This window comes from Monodelphis domestica, chromosome 1 (assembly GCF_027887165.1).
Source record: "Monodelphis domestica isolate mMonDom1 chromosome 1, mMonDom1.pri, whole genome shotgun sequence".
Classification (NCBI taxonomy): Eukaryota; Metazoa; Chordata; class Mammalia; order Didelphimorphia; family Didelphidae; genus Monodelphis; species Monodelphis domestica.
The window spans coordinates 626,621,663-626,634,266 of NC_077227.1; the positions used below are offsets into that span (position 1 = coordinate 626,621,663).

Here is a 12,604-nt window from a genome sequence, read left to right on the forward strand (position 1 = left end):
ATGTATTGATTTGAAAATGATGCTATTTGGTACCGAGGTACAAAAAGTGAGCCATTAGAGCAATACAATTTTAGCAAAATGCTACCAATGTAACTGAAGTAGTGATTCATAACATAGCTTTTGGCACACCAGTGTTTTTTCTTACTGTCGGCACATCAAAGAAGATAGGGCAATGATAGTGTGGAGGGTGGAGGATAAGGCAGTAGCTTCCATCAATAAATAACCTTGTGGAGCTCACCATCCCTGTCCCATCTTTGGACTGTCTTTAGTCAGCAAATAAAAGTCAAATTGGACAAAGTTTGCCTGGCCAGTGTCAGTATTAACCCTTGTCATATTTTTTTGCCCAGAGCTGTATAGAGTTAGAAAAAAGGAATGAAAAGGACAACAGGACTTTATCACAGGAGTATAGCCTGGCTTTTAGGTTCAAGTGTTCCTGAGTGTCTTCTTCTATATCTGTATCCCCTTTGGGGAACTTTAGGCATTTCTGTTTTAAGCCTAGCCCATAAAGTCTGAGACGCAGAAGAAAACCAGTGGTGTAGAGTGGTAATACATCTCTGCCATATATGTTCTTAGTGAAAATTGCATTCTTGAAAGCACCTCCTAGATGATTCATTATTTACTAATAGCCTGTCTATCATGGCCAAAGGACCCTGAAGGTCAGAGATGGCAAGATCCCCATTGCAAAATCCTGGATACAACTCCCACATGTTAGTCTTGCTTTGATCTTAAAGTTTGACTAAATGAAAGAGAATCTGAGAAAAATAGCTTCTTTATTTCTGAAAGGAAAGAAGGTATTTTTATGTTCATTAAAGAGTATTGAAAAGCAAATCCATAACTAGTCAGTATAACAGGAAATGAAGATGAATGGGAGAGTCTCTTTTTATTAGACATCTTATTTTATTAAAAAAAATTTAAACATCAATATAAATGTAATTTTAATATTTTAAATTTCTGATTTTAATAATTTAAAAATAATTTTATTTTAATAATTTTAATAATCATTTTCTCACATTTTGGGAACCATGTTCTCTCCCTCCACATTAATTCTCCCCTTCCCAAGATGGCAGATAATATGATATAATTTATACATGTGTTATCATATAATGTATATTTCCATGTTCATCATGCTGAGAAGCAGTCTTAAGTGTAGAAAATGCTGGACTGACTGAATGAGATCTAAGTTAATTAAAAATTTGTAGTACAGCTAGATATGGAAGGTGAACAAATCACTTTTCAAGGCCTTTACATTAGCAACTTTCTGCCCAGTGTATTGGATTGCTCATGTACTGATTTCCCTGAAGGTGTCGGGGCAGGAAAAGATAATATCAACCCTTTTTCAATTGTGTAAATATGGCTCATGAGTGTTCTTGGTGAAGAGCACTTACTATATTGCTAAGGGCATCTCTTTTCCTTGGATTTTATTAAGGACTAACCATATCTTTATTCTCTGTATTTCTAAACAAAAGTGTCACCAAAATGAGGTAGTTATGCTGGGTATAATGTGCTGATCCAATTACATTACAGTCCACAGTTGGAAGAATTGTTTTAGAAAATCAATGAAGAAACTTACTTTTTGATGTCTCAAAAGACTCAAATTTCACTGGCTGTATATAGTTTACCAGGTTAGACATTTCTTCTGTGGCCATGGCTTCACTACCAGCAGTTCCCTGGAGCAAAGAATAAAATAATGTTTGGAGCTTTGGAGTTTTACATGCAAGACAACACTTTTCCTAAATGTGTGTATCATTTCTTCTGCTAACAGAAACATGGTACCTCTTTTGCTACATGAGTTTTTAGTTCTTAATCAGGAATTTTTTGGAGAAGCAGGAAACAGAAAGATCTCATCTTTAAAGTAAGATTAGAAATTCTACATTACAATACTATCTATCCATGATTGGCAGATGTCAGTGGTTGTTCTGGATACTCTCCTCTAATTTGGAGTTGAGTAGGAAAAAAACAACTTTCTTTTAAAGAATCTAGTTCGCATTCTCCAGCTTAAAAGATAACCGCTCCATATCTTAACACAAATAATTATCTCCCATACAGGGATTCTTGACTATTTGTTTGTGTGTGTGTGTGTGAGATGATTTCCCCTTGGGCAGTCTTCTGAAATCTAATGGACTAATCAGAATAACATTTTTAAATGCATAAATAAAGTATTACTACTAATAAAATATTTTGAGGAAAATCAATTATATTAAAAATTATTGAACTATTTTTTACAAGGAATTCAGACTAAGTACTCTGGTTCAAATTGTTAAAGAACTTTTTATGTTACTGAAAGCCCTAGCCACATATAGCCACATGTTGCTGATAAATGAGAAGTGTGTATAATTTTATCTGACACTACTCGCCTCTTTCCTTTTCCTGTTTTCCATCAAGGTACAAGGATACAAATTAGTTGAGTCACTTTGGAGATCAAAAGGGTGGGATAACTTGAAGAATTAGCTGTTGGGGGACATTGGGTCTAATGAAGGAACATTATACATATGATCTGGTCTTCCCTTCCCCCTCTACAAAGGAATTAAAGAGAGATTGGAGAATTTGGGGCATTTAAAAAGTAATCTTTGGGCTGTCTCCCCCCTTCTACAACTCTATAAATTTCCAAATTCCAAATTTTACTTCCCTATTACATTTTCTCAGTAATTTATTAGTTTTAACTAAAATACATTGCAAATATGAGTTATTATTAATATTTTATTTTAGAACTTTGTGAAATAATACATATTCTGTTTTCCTTTTAAACAGTAGAGGTCACTTTTACTCTATTATCTCTGTACCTAAAAATTATTTTTTGCTTGTAAAAACTCTTACCTCATATTATATACTTATATTAAAATATACAATATTATACTTATATTATTATACTATTATGTTACAATTATAGCACATAATTATAATATAATTTTATTATAATCATATATTATGTAATCTTGTTTTATAATTATAATTAATAATATTAATATAAAATAATAGCATGCTTATATTATACACAAACATATATATTAAATATAGGTTCTGAGGCAGCAGAGAGGTAAGGGCTAGGCAATAGGGATTAAGTATTATGCCTAGGGTTATACACCTAAGGAAATATCTGAGGCCAGATACGAAATCAGGACCTCCTATCTCCAGGCCTGGCTCTCTATCCACTGAGCAACTTCGTTGCCTCTCTTATTTTCTTTTAAAAAATAGTCTTGCTATTTTTACTCTGGGTTACCAAATCTTTGCTGGTTTTTCATGCCTTGTGTTTTTCCAGACTTCTCGACACTAGAGAATTCAAGAGATGAAAGGGACCTTAGAGATCATTGATTCTGTGTCTCTGCCTAATGGATTCAGCCTCTGTGCAGCAGTGATGCCAGGGTAAATTGTCTCAAACTCATTAACATTTAATTTTTTTATGTAATCTTCATTTTACATGGGATGAGGTTGGGTTTCACAATGGCTAGCCTTTATTTTCACCTCTGCTTTCCAAGGAACAATCTTGAATGATTCCGTTAGCTATACAGAGGCAGGTCTAGACTTCAAAAATCACCATTTGGGGGGCAGGGGGTCTAAAGTCTCATAGATTTAGATCTGGGAAAGAGTAGAGGTTATCTAGTCCAGTGCTCTCATTTTCCATGTGAGAAAGTTGGTTCCGTGACTTGACCAGTGTCACACAGGTAATAAGTATCAGAGGTGGAATTTGAATCCAGTTCTTCTTTACTACAAGAATAGTGCTCAGTAAACACTGTCACACAGCTTCTTAGTGTGCCCCAGGACGACTTTGTAACAGATTTCAAACAAAACTATAGTGATTAAAAAAAAAAAAAGATGGTATCACTTCTTACCACTAGATGGCAAAAGATGACTTAGGAATGGGCACCAACCTAGACTCCTCTCCAGCAAGAGGATAGCATTGTCCCCTCAGGTCCAAACTAGATCTGCTTACCTCATCCATGGAAGACTTTTTACAGTCATCGTCATCGTCATCATCATCATCACTCTCCATATCTGCTTCTCCTGTAAGGTTTTAATTACAGAACAACAAATTACACGTTAGAAACCTTCAAAAATTACAGGGATAATGTAATAGGATTTACTTTGGTTTTGATTTGTTCCTGAATTCATTATAGAGCCACAGGGGTTTTATCTCTGACTAGAATATAAATTAATATAAATATATATGTACTTATATAAATACAAATACAATTCCTAAAGGCTTAGTTATAGGCATTTTCAATCATGTGACTTTTCTAAATGTTAGGATGAATTTTGTGAACTTACTAGCAAGACCAGTTATCAGAACATGAATATTAAGGTCCTGGAAAAATAGTGTAAGGAATCCCAAAGAGCAGGATAAATCGAGGCTGCTAAGGGAAATTAAAGGAAATAAGAGTTTAATTTCTTTTTAAGAAAGCTATATTGAGAGGGAAAAAATATCAAAGAAGGAATAGGACCTATATTGGTCCCAAATGACAAGAGAGAAGACCCAGCTGCTCACTCCTTATTTTGTTTTTGTTTTCTCTTCCAAACCTTTGCCCTGGAAAGGACACCACAAAAATTACTTGATGGGGATTTGGAGCCCAAGATAAATAGGAGAGAGTAAGAGAGCCCTGAGTTCCTGTGGTACTCCATGGGGGAGACAGGGATAGACAACAATTGTTCTGAAAAGTATCTGGGTGTTTTAGGGGACTGCAAGATTAATAGGAACTGGGATGTGGGATGTTAAATAAATAAATAAATAAACAAATAAATGAATAAATAAATAAATAAATGAATGAATGAATGAATGAATAAATAAATAAATAAATAAATAAATAAATAAATAAATAAATAAAGGATGTGGGAGTTAAATAAGCTAACATAATCTTTTAGGCTTCATTAAATGGGGCTTATTTTCCAGGAATAGGGAAGTGATGGTTCTGTTATTTTCTGCCTTCATCAGATCTCATTGGAATATTTTGTTTAGTTGTGGGCACCACTAATTAAGAATGGCACTGAAGAATTGGAGAGTGTCCACTGGAGGTCCTAGAGTCCATGACATATGAAGATAAGTTGAAGGAACTGAATGTGCTTAGCCTGGACTTAAGTTGTCAGTGGGGGGTGGGGGGACCCTCGGTAGGAACATAAATGTTGTGTTCAAGTATTTGAAGGGCTGTCGTGTGGAGAAGGGGTTAGATTCATTAGAGGACAGAACAAAGAATGATAGAAACTGAAGAGGAAAATTAAGGCTCAATATCAGGAAAATCTTCCTAATAATTGGAGCTACCAAAAATGGAATGAAGTATCTCAAGAGATTCTTGCTCCTTGGAAGACTCAAAGCAAAGGCTGGACAACCTATTTGTCAGCTGCTAGGAGTAGGATTCCTTTCACATATGGGCTTGATTATATTGCGTTTGAGGTCTATTCTAATTCTTCATGCTTCTGAGATTCATTTTGGCATGAGGCATACTTAAATGAAATGCAGCACAAATAAAATGTTAAGACAAATTCATTTGGGAGATTGGGACAGAGACCAAAGGATACCTTCCTGCTGGTTGTCAGTGGAGCAGGACTTTGAAGGAACTCAACTGGGCTTGGGCAAGCCGAGAAGTTTCAGGAGAAAGAAACACCCATTTAAACTAATTCTTGATAAATGAGTGTTAGGCTCAGTTGTTTCTTTGCGGCAAAAAGTGAGTGCTAATAGTCCCCTCTAATTTTGCTGCTTGGGGGCAAAGACACAGGGGCTCCCTCTTATCCACAACTCTGATATCCAGAAGATTTTATCCTGTGTAAGTTTTTTTGCTTAAATACATACTCTGCATGTTTAGGGGACACTAAAGAGACAACCATATTTTGTCTTGATTGCTTACCTCCTTGTGGAAGCAGCTGAAATGTTGTTAAAACTTAGGTTATGTTATACAAGCTCCTTGTAGGCACAATTTGATTTTGTCTTTGTATATCCATCACCCAGCAGATGGCCTTAGACATAGTAGGTGTTTAATGCATGCTTCTTGATTTAGATTGGAAACTTTTAAGGCAATAAGATTCTAGCTAATTTTCATTCTTTTCCTATTTTCTGTCTCTTCTTCTGGAAGGGGAGCTCAGATGTTATTGGCTCCAACCTCCTCATTTTACCAGTCAAAAAAAGGAGACATTAGTTGGAAGGGATTGTAATGCCTAATACAGATGACCAGAATGAGGAAATGTGGAGCAGTACATTGCAATCATCTCTATTCAAATGCAAACTTAACTCTCTTATGACATTTAGCCTTTTCATTAGAATGGGGCAACTTGATTTTTAAGTATCTTAAATCAGTAAGAAAAAGTAATTGATGCAAGAATTTGAGTACATTTAGAAAGATACAAAAAGCAAGGCACTGTAACTCATTCAGATACAATTTGCTTTATATTCACTTACTGTTAGTCATTTAAATGTCCTATTTTAAGGGAATTTTCAAATGTGCCAGAATACTGATGAGCTGCTATGACCCTGACTCTGGCTTTTAGAGAAATCAGATTTCTAAACCAAAAAGAAATAGGGAGAACCTAACTTAGCATACATTATTTAACTGTTACCTTTCTATTAACTCAGTGCCATTACATAAAATGAACAGTAGATGGGAGCAGAAGCCAGATGATAGGAAGGCACGTCCTGTTACTCTGATTTCCCTTGAATCTATCCTGAATCTATACTAACATTGAAACTAGTGGTGCTGCTGTCTCCTTTAATTGTGTGGCTCTTACCTTTTCACCTTTTTTAAAAAATTTAATTAAATTTAAATTTAATTTATTTAATTTAAATTTAATTTAAATTTATTATTTCACAGGAAATTATAAATATTTCCTGTGGCATGTTTTGCTGGATAGAGATTTGGTCTCAGAGATGACATGATTTGAGTTCAAGTTCAGATGAAGACATAGATGCAAGACATTTCATCTCTGCCCCAGGCAACTCTCTAAACTAGGCAGCCTGCTGCCCTCTGTACTGCTCTAGGGAAATTCCACTAGAGGTTTCCATAGGGATGAAATCCTAGTTCATTATCATATACAAATTTGCATTAGGCAAATACACACATATGTACAATGTGATCACAGCCTATATGATATATATATATATCTCATATATATAATGCATATTTGGACATAGAGACATTATATATCTCTACATACCACACATGCATATAAGCCTCTCTATGCTATACACATATATGTATAAATTTCTGATGTGCATACACATACATATTCTATCTGTATGCATCACACAGTGAACATGTGCTTATAACATATTATATATAAAATATACGTTATGTTATATATAAAGTACACATTGCACACATTACATATGTGTATATGATGCATACAAAGAACACAATGATGTATGCATATATTATCTGGTCCAATATGCATATGATGCGTATATCCACCCACAAACCAATCTCTTTGTATATAACATGCATGCACATATATTTTACATACACACATGTGTGTATAGATCATATATATGAATGCATCTACATGTATCTACAAACACATACATACATGTCTCTCTATATATATCTTACAAAGTGTGTCGCATACACTGTAAAAGATTGCTAGGATTATTCAGGTTATCATGTCTATAGCATATATACCAGTAGCAATACTGTCACTATACTTGTTTTCCCAATGAATTCTAACCAGTTACAATATTAAATCTCCTATAAACTCCTCAGGGACAAGGGCTTCTAAATTATGTATCTCCCCCTCCTTCACTCATACCTCCAAACATTTCACCAATAGTTATTCCAGGGCTCTGCGGCGGGTACCATGTTAATGTCTGTTGAATTGTGGAATTTAAGTATCTTGTGTCTTTCTTTGACAAAATTTAGCTTTACTCAAATAATTTTTTAAAAAATGTCCCACCCAATTTAAATGTAAGCCGACCTGATTCATTTTTAATTAAATTATTAACATTTTAAGAAAATTCGGCAGAGGGACTTTATGAGAAAATGATCATTCACCAATAATAACCAACAGCAAGCTTGGGCTCATGTGGAGGAGGGAGGATTTGATTATTCCACAGGAATCACAGATATGAAATAGGAATCACTGTTTTCCCCAGTGTAACTCTGGGGAAGGCTAAAAGGAGTTCATCACTAAAATGAGGAGTAGAAAAGGGACTGTATATTGTAGTGGAAAACCACTGGGATTGCAATCTGAGGATTCAGATACTATGTTTTCTGCATGCTACATGTGTGCTCATTATTCAAACAAGTCACTTTCGCCTCTCTTGCCCTTAGTTATAAAATAAAATGTTTTTTACTGGGTGATCTCTAAAGTCTGTTCCTGGGTACTTCAATATCCTTTGATTTCAATTATTCAAGAAACCTCTGCCACTGCTCCCTATACTCCCCTCCCCTCCAGAACCCTCCTCTGTCATGCCCAAGTTGAGTTGAAGATGTGCTGGGTTGTTGAAGGCTAAGCCAGGAGAGTTAAAAATTATAGATTCTCCTAACAATCTGGAAAGCACAAATCTAGCTGTGGATGATCAGTTATCGTAAAGCCAGTCTACCTAAGGTTTTATCCATAGATGATGATTCTTTTTTTCAACACAGAATTTCTCATGGAGTGACTCTCCCAAGCCATAAAGTGCTTATAATCTTCTTGGGCAGAATGATTACCTATACCAGGGCAATCACAGGGCTTTGAAGTGCTGGACTAAAAAAGACTGGCTGATGTCTCCAGAAGATAGTCTGCTGTCACTGGGAAAAAGCCACAGAACAAATCTATTTCCAGCTTTACAAATTATGTATGCTTCTAGTTAAGATAAAATCCACCATCTAAGTGCCAAATTAGTAAGCGATGTTCTTGTTTTATGGACCTACCTCCATATTCAAAAGTCCAAAAATTTCCATGGAGTATGGAGGGGACAGTTACACAACCAGCTAGAGGCTGGTTTACGAAATCTACTGAATTACTAACAGATTGCTGCTCTTTCTCTGGATTAAGCAATAATGTTCACTGCCTGTGAAATTCATTATTTATGTTATGCATTCAGTTATTAAGACCAAGGAAACCTAGTTAATGGTGGGAGAGGCAGATGGTGAAAAATTTTCACCCACGTAAACATGAAGCACTGGTTGTTTTAGTTGTTATCTTTCATAGGGTAAGGTTTTCCTAGGAGGAAATCTGTAGCCTGTAAAGATCATTTATTTTCAAATGCTTAAAGAGACTCTTCTCTGATGACAAAAACATTTTTTAAAAAAAATACATGTTTAAATATTTTAGGTGAGAGAAGAGGAAATATTAATTGAGTTCAAAAGAAAGCTGACAATGAATATTCTAATATTAGTGACATGGATTTTAATAAGAAAAAAACAATAGAAGCCAAAATGGCAGTTGTGACTGAAAGCAGAAAAATGAAAGGAATCAGTGGACAGCTATAAAATAAATATTGTTTAAATAAACCTCTAGGGCAAGTATCCCCGCTACCCATTATGCCTTACAAAATGCCCCTAGTGAGTTTCTTTTCAGATGGCTATTAAATTTTTTTTATAGCAAAGACTCATCTAACGATCAGTCTAAATGATACACAGCCCAAGGGAAATGGGTCACCATTTTCTTTTCCTTTTCCTTGAGCCAACAAAATTTACTACAAGAGCCAGTGGCTTGGCATAGGGCTCTAACTTTAAGAATGAATGCTTTAAATCACAGCCTAATAGCCTTGGAAGATAATTCACTTAGCTTCTCTACTTTTTCACTTTGGAAAAACTGTAAAATGCAAATGAGATCCAAGTTACCATCCAAAGTTAATGGGTTCAACACTTTATCACTATTTAGAGAATTACTGTTCTCAAGGAGCCTGAAATACAGCCTGTAATACATGAAAGATCAATTGCCTTTTTCTGAAGTCTCCAGAAGTGAGTATTAATGTTCATTGTATGGCCAAATAAAAGGACAGGGTGGAGGGCACAGGGTCCTTCATGTATTTATATATATCTACATATGATTAGGGCAGCGATTCCTTGCTCCTTATACAGGTGTAGGCATTTCTCTCAACTGGTGAGGAAAGAATCCCATACATACATGCATACATATGTGTCTATGTGTATATACAAATACAGATACATGCAATTAGGTATGTATGAAGAGGAATTATTACTAATGATTTGAAAAACAGAAATATATTTTCTGAGATGTATATGATTTCAAGTATCAGATAGATGATTATCTTCCTTTGTCAGGTAGTATAATGGGAAAGATCATGGGATTGGGGGTCAGGAGATGTTAGTCTGCTCTGCCAATAACTGTGTGCACAGCCTTATGCAAGGAGATTGAATCAAAGCTTCCTTGAATACAGGAGCTGTTTAATTTTTGTATTTGTTTCCTCAGTGCCTGGCACATAATGGGTCTTGCATAAATGCTTTTGATTGACAGATGAAGTTATTTAAACTCCCTGGGTCTCTGTTTGTTCACCTACAAATGTTCTGTGCTAGATGATCCCTAAAGTGCCTTCTAGCTGTAATATTCTCCGACTCAATGATTTACCTGCTCCAGGAGATGAAGGTTCAAACACACTGGATGAGTCACTGTAAGTATTGGATGCCTGTTCTGAAAGCTTCTTTTTGGCACTTCCTTCTGAAGACTTGTGTGATTTCTTTTTATTTTTTACCAAAATTTTATACATTAAGTCCATAGGGCTTGGAAGAGGAACTCCAGATTCAAGCTAATATAAAAAAAGAAGTGAGAACATTTAACACAAACACACATCACAACAGCATACCCTAGTCAACCAAGTTGCCAAGAAATGTCTCAGGTTAATAGTAGTAAGTGTGTCCTACCCAAAGTACTGCCAGCTAAAGAATTCAAGGTACTGTATCTTACAGTTGGCACCTTTATATGAAAGGTAGTTGAGTTTTATCATTGTTATACCATTGCTTTACATTGAAAAAAATGATGTAGGAAACTTGAGCAAACATGAATGTTTGGGAAATATTGGAATGAAACCATTACCATCTAGGACCCACCATGGAAGGAGGGCTGCCATTTTCAGAGGGACATTGGTCAGGAGGTGTTAAAGGAATACCTTATAAATAGTTATAATACTGTGATTGACATCCTCAACTGGAGAGTCCTGATATAGGGCCCAATGGAAACAAATGGATGGATCCAATAACCTCATACTATCTGAGTCTGAAATTAAAACGAACATTTCTAAGGAAAGTCATATTATTTCTAATGTTGAAATTTAACATCCCATATGTTTAGCAGAGTGCCTGGCATGCTTTAAGACTAGGATATTACAAAAAGGACAAGACCTGTGATTGATTTACTATAAGGAACTCCCAGGTAAGAAAACTAAAGGTCCAGGTAGACACCTTCTCTGCAAACTTATTTTAGTTTCCTATAACACCAAGAGGTTTATAGCAGAGACAAAAGATCATTATATACAGCAACAGAAATATTGTTAGAGCCATAACTTGTGTATGTCCCTCTCTAAAGAACTGATACATAGAATGAAGAAAGATACAATTTCATATATACAGATATCTTTTAGTTAAATGCTGTCTATCCTAGTGTAAGGAGGGGAAAAAAGGAAAGAGATACCTGGGAATTTTAGTGTAATAGACAAATAAATTAATTTTTAAAATACCAAGAAGTTAAGACTTGCGAAGTCATAGAAACAAGAATGTTTCGGAGGTAAGACTTGAAACCAGGTTTTGAGATTGGCTCCCCAGACATTATGACATGCTATGTCTTCCATGATAAATGCTTAACAAATTCTTTTCATCCATTCATCCTAATGGGAAAGTCTTGTTTAGCACAGTAAAAATCAGTTTAGCAAAAGCTATTAGACACTGGTAGCAAGAATTACAGATTATTCAAGAGATAACACTGTTTAAAAATATTTCTTGAGCTTACTAAATCATCCCCATTTCCTCATATTCCATTGCTAGGGAATAGTGGACTGAAATAAAGTCATTCTTAAGATGTTTGTATACTGGGAAAAGAAATGGGGTGATGGAACTTAGGATGTCTTTCATTGGCTTTGCTTCATCATATAATTAAGGGGAGAGAGAGAATTTTCTTTCTCTAGAAAAGTTGCTGATGCCACCATAGTAATGTACAATTCAGCTACTGCCATAGTGATGATGAGGAAGTGAGGAGGAGATAACACATGGGCAGGAAATCTACAATCTGTACCCTTTGGCTCAAGTATGCACTTCTCAAGAGGATCTGGTTATTTTCATTTTGAAGTACGTCCTTTCTTGGATGTTATGCTGACTGCTTGTGAGTGCTAAGCAATTCTTCAGTCTAGCCAAATACAAGTCTAGTTCTAAAGAAGAATATGAGAAAATAGAAGAGGAAAATTCTTTCTTCTGTTATCCCAGGAGGGCTACAGAAGGGACAATCGAGATAACAAAACATACATTTCTCAGCTCCCCTTCTTTCTTTTTCCAAGCAGAAATAAGGGGGGTTACTGTATCTTAAAAGGGGAATATCAAAATAACTTACTGGGTATTTTTCTAATGGCTCCATAAGAAGTGCATCTCCAAATATTAGTCTGCAATATTCTGCCATCTTGGCTTGCTGTTTTGGACTGAAAAAAGGGAGAGAAAAAAACAACAAAACAAACAAAATAATGTTTATTTTAGTTGCTGTC

General features: G+C 35.3%; 1 protein-coding gene and 1 long non-coding RNA gene across 4 annotated transcripts in view; one reads left to right on the top strand and one right to left on the bottom strand.

Annotated features, from left to right (window-relative positions):
- The window catches only part of LOC103102951 (uncharacterized), a 274,602-nt gene extending 269,880 nt beyond the window's left edge, over positions 1-4,722 (top strand). Inside the window, exon 6 of the long non-coding RNA XR_001626203.2 lies at positions 3,257-4,722. This is a non-coding gene — a long non-coding RNA (uncharacterized LOC103102951). The remainder of the gene's footprint in view (positions 1-3,256) is intronic.
- Positions 1-12,604, bottom strand: part of PLCB1 (phospholipase C beta 1) — a 902,125-nt gene that overhangs the window by 180,622 nt on the left and 708,899 nt on the right. For all 3 annotated transcript variants that reach the window (XM_001374433.3, XM_007476702.3, XM_007476704.3), the window contains 4 exons: positions 12,457-12,541; positions 10,489-10,666; positions 3,929-3,999; positions 1,571-1,667 (listed from right to left, as the gene is read on the bottom strand). In XM_001374433.3, the coding sequence (XP_001374470.1) occupies positions 1,571-1,667; positions 3,929-3,999; positions 10,489-10,666; positions 12,457-12,541 (431 nt within the window). The remainder of the gene's footprint in view (positions 1-1,570; positions 1,668-3,928; positions 4,000-10,488; positions 10,667-12,456; positions 12,542-12,604) is intronic.